The sequence below is a fragment of the Crinia signifera genome, chromosome 4 (genome assembly GCF_055691185.1).
Source record: "Crinia signifera chromosome 4, ASM5569118v1, whole genome shotgun sequence".
In the NCBI taxonomy this organism is placed as follows: domain Eukaryota; kingdom Metazoa; phylum Chordata; class Amphibia; order Anura; family Myobatrachidae; genus Crinia; species Crinia signifera.
This window is the reverse complement of record NC_139220.1, coordinates 225,710,076-225,731,768: the sequence shown is the minus strand read 5'-3', so window position 1 is coordinate 225,731,768 and position 21,693 is coordinate 225,710,076. Positions and strand designations below refer to the sequence as shown.

Below are 21,693 nucleotides of genomic sequence, written 5' to 3'. Positions count from 1 at the left end.
TTCCTCATACATCTTGACTCAATAGGCCATGCAGCTCCTGGCCAGTTCTGCTAACGTTGGGTGCCTTTTTTGCTGAAAATTTGTCTTATTTGCATTGTTATGACCAGCACACACAAGGAGCTTCCGATGATTAAAATTATATGTGGCATGAATATATTCTCATACCCTCCAACTGTACCGATTTAGCCGGTACAGTACCGTTTTTTTATGGTCTGTACCGGCTAAATACAAATGTACCGAATGTACCGTTTTTTTTACATTTCCCAGCCGCTCCTCTCACTCCAGTGAAGCTGGACGGGTGCACTTGATCCAGGCACTGCGCAGGTTAAGATCTAGCCAAGTGCATTGCGGCCTGGGACAGCGTGCGTAGCGCAATGACATCACGCAGCCCACGGCCCTGCTCCCGAACGCTGCCTCACACAGGTTTTGAAATTCTTGGCGGACGCGGCGGGGCAGCAGCGTCTCTGAGGTGGGAGTTGAGCGGGAGCCCCCAGCAGCAGCGGCATATTCAGCTGGGAGGTGAGGGGGAGCGCTCAGCCGTATATTCAGCGGGGTGGTGAGGGGACCGCTGGAGTGCCTCTGTTAATTACCGTATCACAGTCAATTGTGCCTGGAGGGCCCCCCGGCAGTTGCTTCAGGAACCCACGGAGTGCCCGGCTGATATAATGAAAAAAATGGCAAATACACATTTGGAAAGGGAGCGTAACCACGCCCCCTTTACCATTGACCACGCCCATTTGCCCACAGCCACGCCCCCTTTCCAATTGTGTACCGATTTCTGTCCATGAAATGTTGGAGGGTATGTATTCTGTGTGCGACTGTGGCTGTACCTGCATAGAGAATGCTATGTTACAGTGATTTCCATGAATACACTATTTCATATGCAGATACAGCCTCACTCACACACAGAATATAGGCATGCTGCATATCATTTTAATCAGCAGAAGCTGATGATGCCCATAGGCATTCCAAATGCCCTAGGCAATTGCCTAGTTTGCCTATGCCTAAGGCCGGCTCTGCCCCTAGTGCCTAACCCTAACTGTCCCCCAACCCCAGTGCCTTAACCCTGACCATCCCCTCAAACAGCCTAACCCTAAAAATTTTGAAAAGTCATGTGTCGACATTTTGAACATGTTGACCTTTTATTCATGTTGACCTTAAACACAGTCGACTTTTTGCACCTGTAAACCTAATGCATGTATCCTTTATGGTTTCAACCTATTCATTGTTTATTTAGCAACCAGAACTCATATTGCTTACAAATACTGTAGTTATTGTTAGGAGCAGTAGGTGACTGCATTGTACTTCAGGCATTCAGGCATTCAGCAGTCATTCAAAATAAGTCACAGTATTGTTATTATTAAATGTGTGTCCTCGGGACTTGCAATCACATGCTATAGTCATTGTTAGTTTTGGCAAATTGTACCGCATCATGCTAGGTGCAATATATCCATCACAAACAATCTTCAATTCTACATATGCTTGACTCAGAATCACAAGGAGCTTAAGCCATACTTGCCTACTTTTGAAAACGAGTTTCAGGGAGATTATAGTTGGTGGTAGAATTTTCCACAGTGCCACATTGAGAGGGCGTGTCATGCTCCACCCAAAGGGCATGTGTAGTTCCATATATGGAGAGATTGTGAAAAGAGATTGTGAACATGACACCTAGAAGCGTGGGTGTGTACTGCTACATCTGAGAGGAATCTTTTAAAATGACTTATATCCAAATGTAGATGAGCCCCAAAGCAGTTAATAAGAGCTACTATACTTACTAAAGTGCTGGGAAATGGTGCTGATGATTCAATGTAAATGTATCTATCTCTCATTCCTTTTTTCCCCAAAAATGTAACAGTGTAATGTGGGCTAGGTGAAATGAGGGAGATTGTTAGACTAATGAGGGAAAGAGGGAGATTGCTGCTATTTCAGGGAGTCTCCTGCAGAATGCAGGAGGTAGGCAACTATGGCTTTAGCTTCATGCAAATAACATTGGCCCTTATTTAGATCTGATCGCAGTACAAATTTTTTTCTCAAAATGGACAAAACCATGTGCACTGCAGGTGGGGCAGATGTAATATGCTCAGAGAAAGTTCGATTTGTGTGAGTTATTTTGTTTCTGTGCAGGGTAAATACTGGCTGTATTATTTTTACACTGCAATATAGATTTCAGTTTCAACACACCCCACCCAAATTTAACCCTCTCTCTGCATATGTTACATCTGCCACACCTGCAGTGCACATGGTTTTTCCCATTTTGAGACCACATTTGTACTGTGATCAGATCTGAATAAGGGCCATTGTCACAAGACAACTCTTGCCTTGTGTCACCAAGATTCAGCAAGTGCAAATGTTTACTGTGTGTGGATGGTGGAAATCGCATTATTGCCATACACTCTTAGGGATGTGCAGATCCGGATTTAGGGCAGGATGTACTAAGGTAAAAAAAACTGCAGAAAAACGTCAGTTTTTAGGGTTTTTACCGTATTTTCAAATGTACCAAAACCCAGCCGTCCCATCTTCGCTGGCCCTATAGAAGCCTATGGACTTCTATAGCCACCCGCCTTAACCCACCACCTCCGCCACAGATGCCGACCCCCTTCCCCCTGGCTTACCTTCCTCCTGGAAGGTAAACTCCTCCTCCTACCCATAACAATGTGGCCGGATGTCCTTCCAGTTGCAGGGGGGAGTAGGAGGCGCTGGAGACAGCCTGTTTAGGCTTCCCAGCGTTAGGGGAGGAGGAGGTGCCCAGGAATGTGACGGAGACCCTCCGCACACCATATCACAGGTATCGCGGGGGGCCTCATTCACTGCATTATGATGCTAGGTGCATATGTTAATACAAATGCGCTTGCTTCGCTGCGGACGGGCGGCGATGTATTTTAATATATCCCGCCCTTAGCCAGATTTACCAGAATTTTAAAATGGGTACTTAATTGGTTATCAGCTGCCACATGTTTTGGCTCCAAAACATGTGAAAGCCGAATAGCCAATAAGATCCCATTTTGAGATACAGCTAAATCCAGATCTGCACATCCCTACTTTTAGGGAAGGAAGCGTTTGTTTTACAGAAGAAATTTCCTCAGCAGCCATTTGATTAGCATTACTGCAGCTAGTAATGACATCCTTCTGCAGTTCTACAGAATAATGTGGTGAATTGCGCAAATACAGTATCAGTTTACATGGTGTTAAAGTCGTGCAATTATGACATAAGGTCTCCATAGCCTATATCTGCTGGGTTTTGACTATGCCATTATCCACACTTGGCTCAAGTTTAAGGAATGACACCTATACTGATGTGCTGGGCTCTCAAAAAAAAAAAAAAAAAAAAAAGATACAGGTATGTACCCAACTCAACCTAGATGGTGCTGAAACTGTTCACAAAGCAGACACATATGGGGAAAATATACTAAAATGGGAGTTATTTCACATGGGTTGTTGCTAGGGGCAACCAATCATATCCTGTCTGTTATCTTCTAGAGGGTGCTAAGAAGAAGTAGGTTCTGATTGGTTGGACATACAGATGGAGTGGGTCTCTTCTTTGCAGGGGATGGCGATGGCGATGCCAGCCCCCATCCCCCGCCACCAGCCATCTGTATCTGCGCAAGGGGACGCGCACGCACGAGATGCGCGCGTTTCCCCTTCCGACGGCTTCCCCAGGGTCCCCGCCGGCTTGTCGGCGGTCACCCGGGGTCCCCACCGCCTCCCCGCACCCCCCCCCCCTAACCCTGTAAGGTGGGCTGTTTGATGTTTAATCTACATGTACACATAAACAGAAATCATGACAATAAAGTCCAAAACATTACTAGTCACAATATTATATCCTATACAATATATAGATATTAAAAGTTTTACACTTATTTTTTATTTTTTAAATTTCCCCAAAATCGCACATGTCTGACAAAATGCGCAGTTTATGACTGAAAAATCGCACATTTTCATGACCATAAATCGCACTTTTTTGCATCTCATTAAATTTGCAAAAATCGGTCAAATAATGCGATGTGGTGCGATTTTGGGAAATGCAATAAAATCACATCCCATTAAGGGCATCTACATGTGAACACAGACGGGCACCTGCCTTCCGGACGACCATCGAATGATTCCGGGCCCGCACACTACCCTGCGAATAGATGTTTATGCTAAACATTAATTTGCAAAGCGGCAGGGATATTCGCTGGGTGGCGGGCGGCGTTAGAAGGCTAGCTAAGCAGCGAACTACCGCTGCTTAGTGAGCCAACCAGAATGACCCCCATTGTGCACTGTACAGGAAGTGCACAAACATACTCACTACATCCAGTTTCCTGTTGGTACCAGCCACCAGGCATGTGAGCAGTACAGTGTGCTTTGGTGGGTGAGTGCAATGGTGAGTGGACATGTTTGAGCAGGGCTGTGGTGGGAGAGTGGGCATGTGGGATTAAGTGCACTGCAGGAGGGACGTATGTGAGCAGCACTGTGGTGGGATAGAGAGTGCGGGTGGGTGGTGGATATGTGTGGGTATGGCTATGACTGAGTGCATGTGTTGTGTATGTGTGTGTAGCCAAGGCTGTAATTGAGTGCAAAAAAAAAGATTATAGATTTTACACACACACACACATATAAATTGTGTATCCATAGGCTAAACACATGGGGAACCCCCCTACTGTAAGAGTGCACCCAGTCACTCTATACTGCTACTAGACAAGTGTCCAGGAAGCCCTGTACCTAGCCTACCCACGTCCACCTCCCCCCAGTTTATTACTTCCTGTACCCACTACTACTGTATGTGTGACCCCTCTACCCCCCTTCACAGAGATGTGTGACAATTTGTATACTTCTAGCTCCCCTTCTAAATATTTGACACTCTGTACCCACCTACTTAAGTGTACATGACAACCTGTACATCCCTGTGTGTCATTCTGTACACTCCATTCTGCTGCATGCAACATCCTGTACCCCCATGTATGTCGCATTGTTCACCCCCTACCTGTGTGACACCCAGTGCCTCCCTACTTCCCCTTGTGTATTACACACCCCACACCATCTACCCATTAGTCACAGTCCATCACCCCCACAACCTCAGTCCCCCTAGCCTGCTACCCAGTGGAGGATCTACTAAGGGGCGACTAGGGGCGGTTGCCCCAGGGCCCCCACACATCAGGGGCCCCCACACTCCAGGTGGGAGGTGTGTGGGTGGCAGGCACCGAGGTCCGGGCAATGCGTCCCTGGGGTCCGGGCAGCATGGAGCAGGCAGGGTATCCCTGCGGCGGCTGGACAGTCAGCATCGGGGTCCCTGTGGCGGATGGGAACTAGTCCCCATCTGCCACAGGGACCCTGTCACTGCCCATCCACCGCAGCATGGGAAGAATTGCAGCAGTGCTGGGGGATAGATGCCAGGTTCTCCCACTCACCTGCCAGCCCTGCATCTCCCCGCTCTCTTGTCACACTGTCTCCGGGGAAGTGGGGGGAACCTACCCCGCTCTCCCAGCCAGATCACCCCATGTCCCATGCGCCATGAAGAGGCCGTGGCCGTGCAGCAGCTCCGACTCCGATGGGCAGCGAGAATAACTACTCTGGTGAGTGCTGTGGGGGTAAGGGGGGTTAGAGGAGGGTGCCCCCACAATATTTATTTTCCAGGGCCCCACAGACCTTAATCAGGCGCTGCTGCTACCAGACAACCTCTAATACTATAAAAAAAAAAGTATGTGGATCTGGGTTGTTTACATCTTTGCTGATGACACAAAATTGAGCAGGGTGATTAGAACTGACAAGGATGTCTCCACGCTTCAGAACGATCTATATAAACTATGAGTGGGTGCAAAAAAATGGAAAATGAGGTTCAAAGTTGATAAATGCAAAGTTATGCATCTTGGGAGACATAACCAATGTTCTAGTCATAATCTAAGCACTGAGGCATTGGGTAAATCAGAACTAGAAATGTATTTAGGAGTCCAAATTGACAACAAACAGGGGTGTAGTGCTCAGTGTCTTGTAGGAGCAAATGTGGCCAACAGGATACTAGTCTGTATAAGAAGGGTCTTGGAGGCTAGGGACTTAAATGTAATCATGCCACTTTACAAGGCATTGGTTAGACTACATCTAGAATATGGAGTGCAATTCTGTACCCCACATTATAAAAATGACATCATAGAACTGGAAACAGTCCAGAGAAGAGCAACCAAGCTAATAAAAGGGTTGGAGAATTTAAGCTATAAGGACCGATTGGACAAATTGGGATTATTTACGCTAGAAAAGAGACTTTTAAGGGGAAACATGCTTAACATGTACAAATATATCAGGGGTCAATATAAGGAACTCTCAGGCACCCTTTTTGCTTTGAGGAAGGACTCTAGGACACATGGGCATGCATTTAGACTAGAGGAGAGAAGATTTCATACCCTAAGAAGAAAATCAATTTTTACGGTCAGGGCAGTTAAACAATGGAACTCATCCTTCCTTCCTCATCTTCCTGATAAGGTGGTGTCAGCAGACACAATACACACATATAATGTATTTTTATATTAATCTAGGTTTTTATTAATATAATTTTATGTGAATATCACTTTTTTAATATATTTTTATGTGCATCTGGCTTTTTATGTATTTTAGTGGATCTGGGTTTTTCAATGTATACAATATTTGTGTTGATCTCTTTTTTTCAATGTAATGAGTATTGCATACTGTGCCTTTCAGTCCAGGTTTCAAGCATAGACGTGCATGAGCACACGTGACTAAGGCCCTGATTCAGACCTGATCGCTGGGCTGCGGGATTTCTGCACCCAGCGAGCAGGAAAATGCCGCCAACCGCCACACCAACGCATAGTGATCGCAGCCATGTACATGAGGGGAAAACCTCAAAAGCATCCACCATTGAATGTTTTTTTCCCCTGTCATCACAGCGCCAAATTTTTATTTACTCAGCACTGCGATGGCCGTGGGGCCAAAGGAGGCTGCAGATGATGTCAGCTACCCTCCCTCTCTACAGCCGGGGAATGCCTATGTTTTCTGGGACACTCCCAAATAATGCTGAGTTTCCGCCCCTAAAAGCGTGCAGGGTGTCACTCCTCCTGCAGGCAGCCAGGGATGGCTAGCCATCGCAGGCTCCCTATGGACGAATTGCTCGCGCATGCGTACTGTGGGCCGTATGCATCAACAGTCATTCGATAATCGACAATGCAGTCATGTGATTAAACCTGAATCGGGCCCTTAGTGCCTCAGTCAATTTGATTTCAATGTATGCACTCAAACATGGATAGCCTTCACACCTGCTCTGTCATGGAGTAATTTCAGAAACTCTGATTGGGCCGACGACAGTGAAGTCAACAGTTCAACTGAAAGGTGGCCACTGTAGCTAATTCTCTAGCTAGTCTCTACTGGCTGTGCACGGCCTTCTGAGATTATGGACAGGATTATCGGGTAGTGGCACCAACAATAATCTTGCCTAGGTCATTAAAATTCTTAGGGCTGGCTCTGAACATGAGGGAACCTCAGAATAGGTTGCCAGAAATCTAGAACAAAGCATTTTTTTAAATATTTTAATTTTGGGATTTGGGAGGGGGGGTGTAAAATCAGATCTATGATAGGACTATTTGAAGCTGAACTACTGTAGGCTTAGAGATAAAGCAAATTGGCTGCCCCAGGCCAGATGACCCTTTAACAGTCTCTAAGGTTGAACCAATGCACATGGCACGCAGCGTCACGGCCTACTCCCTCATCAGGCAGACCGAAACATTGAAGAAAGAGATATGGTAAAGGCATCCATTCCCAGTATATGTATTTTAGCAAGTGTGTATATTGTCTTTTACTTATATTTCAGCTGCCAAGAACATTACTAAAAGGCTTTTTTACCCCTTTAATGAGAAGCAATAGGTTCACTTTATTTTTAATTAGTGAACTGTCCTGCAGCTGTAGATGAAATGCCTGGTTTTCTAGGTGACCTCTGTGCAACATCATTTTTCAATAGGACATGGGACGTGGTCATACATAAATAACATTTATTCTGACCATCGCCACAAAATAATAATAATTAAAAAAACTGGGCATTAAAGATTGTATCTACATTGTTGTCATTTATTTGATTTTATATATATATATATATATATACAGGTTGAGTATCCCTTATCCAAAATGCTCGGGACCAGGAGAATTTTGGATAACGGATTATTCCGTATTTCAGAATATTTTAATATTTCAATGATGTATTTTGAAGTATCTTGCATTTATGCTGTATAAACACATAAAATACACACAAATATATTGTATTACCACATGAAATGCACACAAATATATTTTATTTGTTCAAAAAACAAGGTTTCAAAACATGAAACAAAATGTGTGTACTATCTCAGCACTGAATTTGAATGCCAAGCAATCATTGTCTTGCACATATATAGTGCCAGTTACATATCATGTCCCCAGTGATGCTGTTACAAATGTCCCCAGTGAGTTTTTTGCAAAAAAAATATTTTTTTTTCACTTTCTGGAATGTCTGGTTTTCGAATAATTCGGATAACGGATATTCGGGTACGGGATACTCGACCTGTATATAATATATATATATATATATATATATATATATATCACCGTGTGTGTGTGTCTGTGTATGTATATATATATATAATATATAGATAGATAGATAGATAGATAGATAGATAGAGAGAGAGAGAGAGATAATATATATAGTGAAACTGCCTAAAATATATATTTATTTGTTTTTTCTTACTTTTTCCTGCTTCAACACAAGTAAAATCCAGCAATAAGTAAAGAATTATAAGCAATTATTTCACATTTACATAAAAGATCATTGAGTAAACAGCATTGGAGGATTCCTAGCAGCTGCCTTTTTTATTTTAGAATGTATAAACAATAACAGTATAACAATAGCATATTAAACAAAATGGGTGTGTACTAAGCAGAAATGTGGTGTATAAACCCAGATTACAAAGTGCCTGAAATATACTCTGCAAAAAGGAATTAAACATTTGAGGTACTTTATATACTGTAAAAAAGTCAAACCATAAAATGAACAAATGTTGAAAGACAAAAAAAATGCGAAAAATATTTAGAATGACGTTTTGATATGTATTTTGTTAGATAGATTATACGTTATCTCTGCTGCTGCAGGTGCCACATTTTTAATTGTAAACTATTTCATTTTTATGTGCTCCATATTATCAACACATATTATCAGTAAACACCATTATGATCTACACTGTAGATTAAAAAGCACATTGAAAATCAAATAATCTTTACATTAATTTATCCTGCCTCCAAGACTTGAAGAAAGCATGTACAGATATTGTAGTCTTGGAAAAAAAGAGTTGATTTTCACATAGATATATTGGTATATTCTATAAAAAGAATGCAAGTCACAATCCACAATGCACAGTGATTGTGTTTTATTAAAAACATATATATTTTATTTATCTATTTCATGAAAGAGAAATAGTCGCATCGCTCAACAGAAATGACGCAACATTGGTCTCATCCCGTCATACATTTCAGAGTGTGCTCCTGCATGGCTCCCAACCCTACAGGAAGCTGCATCTACCTTTGTAGAATAACAAAGCAACATAAAATACTTTATGGATGGCTTTGATTACTGGCACTAACTGCGGAATAAAGACAAATAAAATATACAAGGAAATTAAAGGAAAAATGATAACAGTCGCCTTTATTGTTCCAAAACACGAATACTTTCTATGCATAGAAATCGCACTAATATTATTTATAGTTAAGACTCTTCTCTATTCTTTTCAGTACGGTCCATATATGATTGTATAAATCTGCAGAAAAGAGCAGGTTACTGTGAACAAAAACCCAATATTGATTTTTCTGCGGTGCAGTAAAGCATCTCCATTCTATTTGGCTCCTGTCAGAGACACTCTTTAACAGCTGGAGTCAAATTGCACTATTTACAGCAAGAGTCCTTGTCAAGCGGACCATAAGTATTCTAACAATACACTATTCAAATGGCACTTTGCCACACAAATCGCTGACTTGATGAATGTCCTTTGTTGGCGAAGGAAGCAAATATCAAGTTCTTTCTTTTTCTGTGTGTTTTTTTTTTTTTTTTTTAATAATATAAAGTATCTTGTGGCTACAGTAGTGCACTACAGCCTGCTCTAGATCTGAATGGGTTAAAAGTGATCCTATAAAAAAAAAAAAAAAAAAAACTATTAAACCATATAACATAGGGATTGCGGTGTTAAAAATAATTAAAATCTGCTTAGATACATCAAAGATCCTTGACAACATTAATATGGATCTTGTGTCAACTGCATTTGTCACACAAGACCAGGCAGTAGCCTTCTGTTACTGGGAGTCCACTTGGCACGTGCACTACAATAATCAAATAGGAAAGGACAGGGGACCATGAAATTGAGGCATTCTTCTTTTTGTAACCCAAATTTACATGAGCACAAATGCTGTGACACGGTCGAATCTTTGAAGTTCAGCTGTGCTGAACAGGCCTCTCCGTGCATTGATACGCAAATCTGAATAGATTAACCTGCAGGTCTCTCTGTGAGCACGACAACAGCGGTAACTGAGATATAACAAGGGGAGTTACTTTGCTTCAGCGATTGTCCTCGGTAACCTCACATTTAACTTTGAATAGTGACACTTGTAGAAATAGTGTAACTTACACGTTGAAAGAAATGTTAAGGCTAATAACTAACATCTCTTTTATTTATTACTCGCTGATAAAATGTTTTTAGATGTGTATTTAGATATAGGAATAAGATAATCAGTCCATTCTACATTGAACCTAAAACACAGAGAATGACACGTAGGGCAATTCTTTAGGATGCATTTATGTATGCTCTGTATGAGTGAACTGAATGTACATTATTTACGATAAAATTGTATTATTGAGGCCAGCCTCATAGGAAATCACGTTTGAGGGCTGAATTCTATTAGCCGCTGGAACAGCTGTGTAGCATAGGTCTTATAGCTGGTTGTTCACAGATTATGAACATGGGGTGGGGTATAGCTCACAATGTCTAGGCTGACAGCCAATAGGCTGACCCCAAAAGGTCAATATGCACTAGGTCAACACTGGAAAAGGTCAATAAAAACAAAATGTTGCCACAAAAAAAGGACTACACATGAAAAGGTCAACGTGAGTTTTTCAAGTTTTTTTGTGTCAATGTTGACTCCTTGGCATGTGGAGCCCCAATATTTGTACGACGTTCCCTGGCATGGCTCAAGTATGTTAACTTTTGGTTATGTCGACCTTTTAACCATGTCGACAATATGTATGTCGACCATATGGTGTTGACCTATTGACTATTGTCGACCTAGACATTGTCTGTCAGCCACTCAGCTATCGTAAAGTGATAAACGAGAACTATAGAATAAAATGACCTATTTCATCAGTAGCTTTGTCTGAAGGAATCTGGCATCCACAAAAACAACAACAAAAGAAATGTTTTACAGATTAGAAATTCAATGAATTGTTATTTTTAGATAGAATATTTTATGTCTGTGCAATGACTAAACTTTACAATTCCTAATCGGAGTCCACAAGGATGGTAAAGTATTAAAAGATTCAAAACCATAAAGAATAAAATAAACATGAAAACTTTTTATTTGTCGGCCATCGCCATGTTGATCTTTTGATTGTTCTGACTTTTTGACCATATGGTGTTGACCATAGACATGTAAGCAGAAATCAGCTGCTCTAATGGGCCAATGCACCTAATTTAATCTGCCTCTAATTGTTCACACTTAATAATAATCTTCTGTTATTGTTTTTTTTTTGTCTAATTACATGACATCTCAATATGACACATTGCTGTACACTATGTCTATGACCACTGGAACCTGATCTTACACACATTCACATTCGCTTCAGTCTTTTTTTTAGTCAGCAACATGTCAAATTGTAAGAAAATAGATCAAATTAAGGAAAATCTATCAAATATAATCAAGTGTTGATAAAAAGTATGTAATCAGCATGTATGAGCACGTAACCAGACACTTGTCTGTATGGCACACACTTCCTTCCAGTGCTGATTCTTCTGGAAGTGTATGCCATACAGAAATAATTTGTGGACATACAGGACACACACCAAAGGATTTAGGGCTAGATGCACTAAGCTTCAAAAGTGATAAAATGAAGAGTGATAAACAGCCAGCCAATCAGCTCTTACCTGCCATGTCACAGACTGTGTTTGAAAATTGTCAGGCAGGAGCTGATTGGTTGGTTGTTTATCACTCTAGATTTTATCACTTTTGAGGCTTAGTGCATCCGCCCCCCAACCTTTTATTGCACCAATCTGTACTAAACATATACACTTGTTTTAAATCAAAAACCCGGTGGTAGGGATGCAGTTAGCATAGTAGGATTACAGAACGTATGTGTACTGACCATATAGTTATAAAAAAGCAAGTGTCAGGATTCATACATGGTTGAAATGCTACTTCAATTATTTTAATTGTGCATTGGCCATCATGGCTCCGACCCCTGCTATACTGCACCTTAAAAACAGGCATGGGCTTAGTAGTGGTGAGGCTAAGGTGACGTGATTTAGCAAGAATCCTTTCATCGAGACCCCCTCAGTCTGCCCAATTATGCTCTGTATGTGGGTGGCAGAGGGGGGGGGGGCTCCAATAAGATATGGTATGCTTACCCACCTTTCAGGGGGCTGGGAAGGCCACCTGATTTACAGGAGACTAATAATCATTTCCAACAGGGTTGACAAGTATACTGTATATCAGTTATATTTATATATATATATATATATATATATATATATATATATATCAGTTAGTACATGTACTGTACATATGTGATAAGTTAGTACATATGCGATTAGTATTGTTTGGCACAGTCAGTTCAAAATCAGAATATTTATCCTTTTTGACAAATGCTTCCAACTCAAAATTACTCTCTTAAGGATACATTTACTTAATGCAATCGGAACATAAATGCAATCGGAAGTAAAGTTACTGCTTCACAGAAAGAGTAGTAGAAAAGTGGAATAGCCTCCCATCAGAGGTGGTAGACGCAAATACAGTAGCGTAATTTAACCATGCTTGGGATAGGCATATTGATATCCTTACAAATAAATAAGGATCAAATATGGTTTGAGGTAACATGTTTAGAAAAGGGGCAGACTAGATGGGCCAAGTGGTTCTTATCTGCCGTCAAATTCTATGTTTCTATATTTTATAATCCACTAAAATAGTGTGTCATTTACAAATCCTGATTTATTAAAGAGTACCGACCTTTCCCATGACTGAAGGATCAGCTGCCCAAGGCATACTGTACCTCTGTATCTCCGCAGACCTGCAAGCTCCGCAGAGTGGCACAGTCGTCGGCTGGATGTCCACGTGCTGCTACATGAGTGCAACAGTGTGGGAACAAGTATTCACACTCAGTACTGAGTCAACAAAATTGTGCTGTGGGCATGTACCATATAGACAGAATAGTGACTTATTCATAAAGTAATATGGCCACTTTTTGTGCCACTCTAAATCCACCCATGTACATACTTTCCTTCCTAATATTTGTCCCCTCCTGATGCCTAGCAAAACAGAGGCCCATAAAAAATATTTGGTACAGTATATGTTCTTGAGCCTAGCTTTATTTTCTTGTCTTTATTCTCTTTCAATTGAAATGTAGAATGTGGGCTGGAAAAGCAAAAAATGTTCGGCAATATCTAGTGTACAGAAATGTTAGGCCACCATGGTGCTCTCTCCATCTTTTCTTGTCCTTTAATTGACCAATAGTACAAAGGGCATGTAGAGTCATGCATATTCATTTGCAGCATGGAGTTTGGCTGGCAAATATAGAGCCTGATCCAATGTGGTACTGCACAGCCACAAGGAAGCCCTTGACCATACTACGTAAACCAAAGCTTACTCCGAATGGCCATTGGAACTGCTCTGCCGGGTCCAGGAAGTTTGCATTCTCATTGTATATACCGGTCCCAGTTGCTGTACCTGTTCCAAATAGCTGTATTTAGATATAGCAGATCTCTGGACAAACTCTTTCTTTTGTAAATGAATAACCGCACCTCTCCAGCAGAAATATCCATGTGGTTTACATGTCAGAGAATAGTTATTTTTGTAGTGCACTGTACACTTAAGTTTACTATGGGGCTTCTCCAGATCATATCTTGAGACATTTCAATAAAAATATAAATTTTGCTTACCTTGTTTGGGGACTTGTCATGGTGCATTACATTATGGGACAGGGCTCCCAGTTTATTGGAGTTTGATGACTTGAGTGTCATCTTCATGTTTCGCTGTGTCTCCTGAGAGGTGCTTACTATGGAGTTTGTCACGTCAACGGTGAAGTCCTCACAAGCAGCAAGAATTGCTTTTGCCATATCTCCTGTTTCATGGCGCTCTAAAGTGCCTGGTAAAAACAAAACAAAAAACACACACACATGTAAATGAATTAAAATTAATAATACACAATGAAATATTCTTATTAAAGTATTGAACATTTATTATATCTTTATTGCAAATAATATTTTTAGATAGAGTATGACCTATACCAGTGATGGCTAACCTTGACACTCCAGCTGTTGTTGAACTACAAATTCGAGCATGCCCTCCTACAGTTTTACTATTTGGCCATAGGGCATGCTGGGATGTGTAGTTCAACAACAGCTGGAGTGTCAAGGTTAGCCATCACTGACCTATAATTTATACTGAATTAAAACTACATACACCCTATTCTGTGCCAGTTACAAGATTTTTCTTCAAATACATTGTAATGTAAAATCTATTAATTCCAATGTAAGTGAAAGAGCATTTTTCAGGACCAATGTTAGTTCAAATGCCGTTACTGAAGAACTTGTGAGAGCCCCCTTCATAGCGTGCTGTTGTCTTGTTCTAACCATCTGTACTGAAGCCTGGATATCAGTAAAACCTGTTCTGGTAGTGTGCCTTGAGGACCGGGGTTGGGAATGCCAATATAGAGGGTGATGTAGAGTTGGGTGCACCCTCATTGTAGAGTATGTACCCTTTGTGAATTTACACTGTTGATGCTCAGAAAATTGTTGCATGTAATTACATGCAACCAAAGATGTAAAGCAGGGTAGTGCCAGGGCGTTCTCACCAGTGGAATTTTAAGAGAGGAGGGCCCTGTGTTCAGTCTCTATGTGGGTGCTCCATTTATCTTGTGAGTAGACTGGCACTGGACCAGAGTCTACTGGGCATGCACAGGTATCTGGGAACATGGCACAGTGATATGTCTACTGCGCATGCACAAATCACTGGGGAAAAGATGTCCATGTCATTTTTCCAGAAATTTCTGAAGAACCAATGCCAGAGTGCATGACTGAGTGGAATGTAGGCCCCTAAGGACCCCAGAGTTTTTGTGTACCATGTGCCCCCAATAGATACAGTATCTGACCTGCTGCACCCATGGTGCCCTGCAAGCTGCATACCACAGAAGCAAGGTAATATCCACCCAATGATGTAGAACTCTGCACCCCCCAAACAGGGGCATCATTCCTCCATTTTCACAACTAGAGGCCATTGCTGCACTGTCCCTGTCCCACAGATGGCAACATTGACAGTCTGCTGCCATCCAGCTTCCAACATCACAGGATGTATTCGTGCATGAACAGAATTGATCTTGTATTTGTGCAGAATACCTTGCAATTACTAGGGGATCTAAACTTTACCCAAAGTACAAAAGTATAGTAACTCAGAGCAACCAATGAACAATAAGCAAGTGTAATTCTAGTGCAAGATAGACAATGGCATAAAAACATCTAATTGGTTGTTACTTTGATTAACCCTTTGCGTGCCAAGTGAATTTGTCAAAATAGGCAAACATTTTTATTCATCATAATGACCTCTTATGTTTACCTTATATAGGAAATATGCTTTTTTATATACACAACCATTTTTTATTTGAATTTGTATAGAATATGTGAGCAAAACTGGCATTTTAGAGGATATTTTGCACAGAGATGTGCAACTCAAAGGGTTAAAACAAACAAACTGAAAAAGTAATTTAGGAACAAGCAAAAGGAGCAAATTATAGGCATGTAGGTATTGTTGCACAACATACATATGTATGCACCATGCATTACCCCAGTAATACAAATCTACAGTATGTATTTTTGTGAGATGGGAGGTCCATCTGGAAATGCACATGGAAAACTGAAAACCTGAAAAAGCTGCACTATCCCATTGAAACTATGGGTAGGGTTACCACCTCATCACTTTAATTATGGACACATATTAATTACACAGCTTCTGTGGCTGACTTCAAGACTCAATTTCACCTGGTTTTAATCAGTCACTGAACCTGTGTAATTAATATGTGTCCGGAATTAAAGGGATGAGGTGGTAACCCTAAGCATAGGTAATTCCCTTTAGGTGGATAACCACCACTAGCTCTTGCATGTGAGCATGCAGCCAGCTTCAGTATCTAAAGCCTAATTCTGCATGGAGAATTTGCAATGGAATCATATCATCTTGCCATCGAAAAGTTTTTTCCATCTGCCCCAGTCTAGGGCTTCCACTAATCTTCTCAAGAATCAGGCTGGAAGCGGTCATCACTGACATCAGAGACATACTGAAAAACATCTGGGCATGGCTGCGTTTTCACAAACACTCCTATATTTCCTCCCCTAAACGCCAGCTTCCAGTCAGTCAATCAACCTGCAGTATTCTGCGGCATCTACAGATGAGCCCTCCCCAGCCAGCCTCCTCTGGATAGCCATGGTGAGATAAGGCCTATTGTTCTCAGCTGCAATACAATACATAACACAATACAGTAGCGGAATAGCAGAGTTATCCTATTACTCACTTAATCCTATTAAAGGGCTAGATGAGGATGGCTCTATCTGTATGTGTAATGATAACTTCCTGCTATATGGTCCTGCAGAGTCATTCGATAATTGCTCAATTTGCAAATTCTCTGATTAGCCATCAATCCTGAATAAGACCCCTAGTCTGTACTCCATGTACGCTATGATCTCCCCACAACTGCCTTAGCTTATACACTATCGGAAATAAGTATTGTAGATAAATAAACAATGTATGAGCACAGGCGCTGCCCTCTTGTGTTCATATTGGGAGATAAAATCTTTGTAATAAATACAGGAACATTCTATGAGGCAATAAGTAGCAACGATTTGTATTCTGACGAAAAGCCTTGGCAGCCTATCTAGACAGCACTCATTCTCTCAGCAGGATATTCATCTCTATGCAGCGGTAAGGTGGTCTTATGTGTCTGAACCAGTCATTTCCATACTTGTCATCGCACATTGAATGACATGCTCTATGTTATTGTCAGCCCTTTTTGAGGGAAGTGATAAATTTCTTTTCAATTATACCAGAGATGGCCACCCGCTGTTGCTTACATGGTTTCAGTAATAGATAAAGCAAAACTTTGTTGCTGTAAGAAGGTTGCTCGTTTTGGTCTTTAAGACTATCACTAAAATCACGGCAATATTCTTTCAAATGAAAATAATGAACTATGCATTGATTTATGAATGTATAGATCTGGCAACCTTGCTAGCGAATAAGATTTGTATTTTAGTCATTATAAATAAAAATTGGCAATTTAATTTATCCTATTGTGTAAATTGTCCAACTTTCATATTCAGAATGTCCCTGACTCTCTATAAATGTGCTAAACAAGTAATAGCCTCACATCAAGCACATGACAAAGAATGAACAATTATAATAATGAGAAGGCATAATAATATAAAGAATATGGTACGTTCACTACCGTTTTTTTCAGTGAATCGGGCTGTTTTCACTCCTTGCAGTGAATTTTCTTCACTGAAAATCTGATTCACCCTATTCAATGTTCACTGTTCACCGAAAGTGAACAGTGAATGCCGGCCAGTTCTCCGTTTCATGCTCGCTGCAATTCGCTGGTGCATTTCAACGGGGTTTTCACTGGGATTCGCCAAGAGTGTATTCAATGCTAGGATGGAGAACTGCTTTCTCCCTGATTTTTGCCATGATTCACCGTTTTGCTTTCGACGTCTTTTTTAGGTGAACTGGAAAGCGATCTTTTAAAATATAGGGTTTTTGGGGGGTTTTTGGTGTAAAAAAATCAGAATTTTTTTTCTGTGAAGGGGCATGCTATTTTTATTCATGTGCTTGAGCACATTACTATATATTTAATTTTTTTATATATACATTTTTTTTTATACATTCGCCAGCAGGGAGCCGGGAGCTGCTCATTAAATATTCATATATTTCACTTTACACTGGTCCCGGCTTATTACGAGCAGTGAAGCGGCTTCCTACCCCTGTCCTCTGCCAGCTCTCCCGTGGGGGGGGGGGGGGGCAGCTTCTGCTGCCTGTGTCCCCAAGAGCCCTCCTTCTCCCCCACAAATTCTGGGGGAATTCGCTGCAGGGGTTAAAATGTGCAGTCATGGCCAGTGAGCCCCTGCGGCGTTGAATAGGATGACAGGAAGGGCTGGCAGCAAATGCTGCAGCCCTCCGGAACCCTGCAAATGTGCAGCGAATCCTAAACAGGATTCGCTGCACATGGAGAAAAAATGCATTGAATACTCCCCAAAGACCAGAACCCGTGGCTCTCATTGCATGTATCTTGTTCCCCATGACATGCCTTAGATACTCTAATTTATGCCTTAAATATAATGGGGCCCTTTATTTCTTTTTCTCAACATGACAGTCTCCCTTTTCCCCGCCCGCAAGTGCTAGTGGAAAACCCCTGTGTATATATACATACTGATTTTTCAAAAAATTTGCTTCTCTAATCTATTACTTTATACAAATTATACCGCTGGAAAAATAATTAGAATCCATCTACTTGCTACATATGGAAAAACAGCTAAGCTGTGTTTTGCATGTTTGCAATGTCAAATTGAGAAAAATAGACAAGATGTCCGTGGGCACATCTGTATATACATGCACATATCCATACACATACACATTTAGTGGCATAACTATTTAGTTTTATTATTTAGCAAAAACCTTTGAGAACTGCTGAGTTTGTGGCCTTCTGAGTACTGTACCTCTATAGTCACGCAGAGCTATCTTTGACTAAAGATGCAGGTTTAGACCAGTAGCAGATTACCCACGGGGCAACAGGGGCGGTCACCCTGGGGCCCCCACACATTCTAGGGCCCCCACACCCACCACCCCACTGCTGCGGCGGTGGTGGGTGGGTGCCAGGCAGCGGGACAGGCAGCGGGTGGGTGCCAGTCAGCAGGGCGGGCAGCATGTCCCTGCGGTGTATATGAGGTCCCTGCTGTGGATGGGAACTAGCAGTTCCCATCCGCTGCAGGGGGCCCCTGCGGTGGATGTGAAGTCCGCAGCAGGGTCCCTGCAGCGGATGGGAACTAGTAGTTCCCATCCGCCACAGGAACCCCGCTGCTGACCTCACATCCGCCGCAGGGACCCAGCGCAGAACTGATCCCCGCAAGGTACCGTCAGGGGGGGGGGGGGGGGGGTCTGTGTGTGTGTGTGTGTGGACTGTCTGTGCCTCTGACCGACCGACTGGCCGGGAAGGGAGGTGTTTGGAGTGGAGGGTGGGGGCCCACAAACCGTGTTGTCCAGGGCACCCACAAACCTTTTTCCGGCTTTGGTTTAGACACACTCCAGAAACCATTGCTACACTCCTGCATTTGTGCTATAACTACACAGTCTCTCCCCCAAATGTCCCCTGCTTATCAATCACTTTGTAAATGATACCTCACTGTGAGTGCCTACGCATGACCATTGTGGCACATACAGAGTGTATGCACAGTCAGCTGATAACGGCTCAACTGCAAAAACATTGGCATAGCTTACAACTATACATTAGGGGTATATTCAATGACTGTCGGGCTGGCCCAACAGCAGTCACCCTGTCCCATTCTTGGCCGGCTTGACGTGAAATCGGTAGGCAGGATTCAATGTCCCACCTGCCGAAAGCCGAAAAGGGGGCATGGCCGTGAGATATGGACATGGATCGTTGTGCTGCTTCCAGGAGCTCAACAATCCATGGCCATTCTTGGCAGAACAGGCCCAACTGTCGACATTCCTGCTCAATGCTGTCGGGAAAGACAGCATTGAATAGGGACCCACTGCTATTTCCCCCATCTGGAATAGCAGCAGGAGATTGAATACACCACCTTAAACGCTAAAGAGGTCAGAAAATTTCAGAGAGAAAGTGTCTTCCACCACGTTCATGGATTTGTGGGACAAGATAGTACTGTTGTCCCTGGCTTATGGGAGCATTGGGCAGAGCCAGGTACCTTCCAGTTTTTGTGAACCTGTACAAAAGCATTGAGAGATTATTAGTGTGAGATAAAGGGGTGCAGGGGCATTTCTTGTTTGGTTGGAGGCTACTTGTGCTTTCCTCATTTTAACTACCAAATCGGCACAAACCACTGATTTGTTGGGATACACAACATTTCTAATTATTAATTTTACATATCAATTAGGCAGTACATTTTTTGAATAATATTTAATTCCAAACCCTTCTGTGATTACAGATGTCAAGAGACCAAATCGTAAACTCACCACCATCTTTTTAGTTCTCACCTAAAATTCGCCATAAATTGAGGTTTGGGCTCTGAGATACTTCAAAATCCCCTTGTGGTCTAATTACGGGTATTACTTGTGTTTCCACATCATAACTTACTGCACAAAACACTGTACAACATACTTTTTGACATAGAAACTACAAACTTCATTCACAGAATTATAAAGAATCTAAGATAAAACTCTGTTGCTTAATAGAGGTCATTTGTGAGTCTCCATCAGTGATAGAGCACATGATGGTGACTAATAAAAACTATAGTGTATGGTTTTAATTCAATTTTATGGATGTTGTTGGGTCAAACTGCTTGTGTAAAAAAGAAAAAAATAATCATTGCTGATTTTTGTAGTCTCTCAACATCACCACTTTTCATGCCTTCAATCTGGTGATAATAATATATCTTCTGCTGACTTTTGATTGTACAGAATTAAAAACTTATATTATAGCAGCAGATTTGGTGTAATGGTTAGCATTACAGCTTCATTGCCCTGAGCTCATTCAATTCCTGACTAAGGCACTATCTGTGCAGAGTTGGTATGTACCACAGGGACATTGGTCTTTATTCAGATCTGATCGCAGTACAAATTTGTTTGGAAAATGGGCAAAACCATGTGCACTGCAGGTGGGGCAAATGTAACATGTGCAGAGAGAGTTAGATTTGAGTGAGTTATTTTGTTTCTGTGCAGGGTAAATACTGGCTGCATTATTTTTACACTGATTTCAGTTTCAACACACCCCACCCAAATTTTACTCTCTCTACAGATGTTACATCTGCCCCACCTGCAGTGCATATGGTTTTTCCCAGTTTCCAAACAAATTTGTACTGCGATCAGATCTGAATAAGGGCCATAATGTGACACATACTGTACAAATACAAATACATACTATGGTTAATATACTTGGGACCCAACTAGCCTGCCACTATATATTGGGATTGTGGGTAGAAACCAAAACACTGGTAGTAACCTACGCAAGTACAGGGAGAATATACAAAATCCAAATAGTTAGGATGGTGATGGGAATCTAACTCAAGACCTCAGTGCTATGATATAGTAATAACCAATCTACCAGTAATTTCCAAAACAAATGTCAATACATACAGTACTACTCCTTCCTGGAACGTCCATAATATTTAGCAGAGGTTTAACATAAAGATCAGCCTTAGTGGCCCCAGTAGCATGGTCATTAAGCAAAATATTGAAGGCAAATTTGATTCTTTTGGAAAATCTATT

General features: G+C 41.7%; 1 protein-coding gene across 4 annotated transcripts in view; it reads right to left on the bottom strand.

Moving 5' to 3' along the window:
• WDR72 (WD repeat domain 72) overlaps nucleotides 1-21,693 on the bottom strand; it is a 311,593-nt gene that overhangs the window by 125,653 nt on the left and 164,247 nt on the right. For all 4 annotated transcript variants that reach the window (XM_083183882.1, XM_083183885.1, XM_083183884.1 and 1 more), the window contains one exon: nucleotides 14,139-14,344. In XM_083183882.1, coding sequence (XP_083040008.1) covers nucleotides 14,139-14,344 — 206 coding nt within the window. The remainder of the gene's footprint in view (nucleotides 1-14,138; nucleotides 14,345-21,693) is intronic.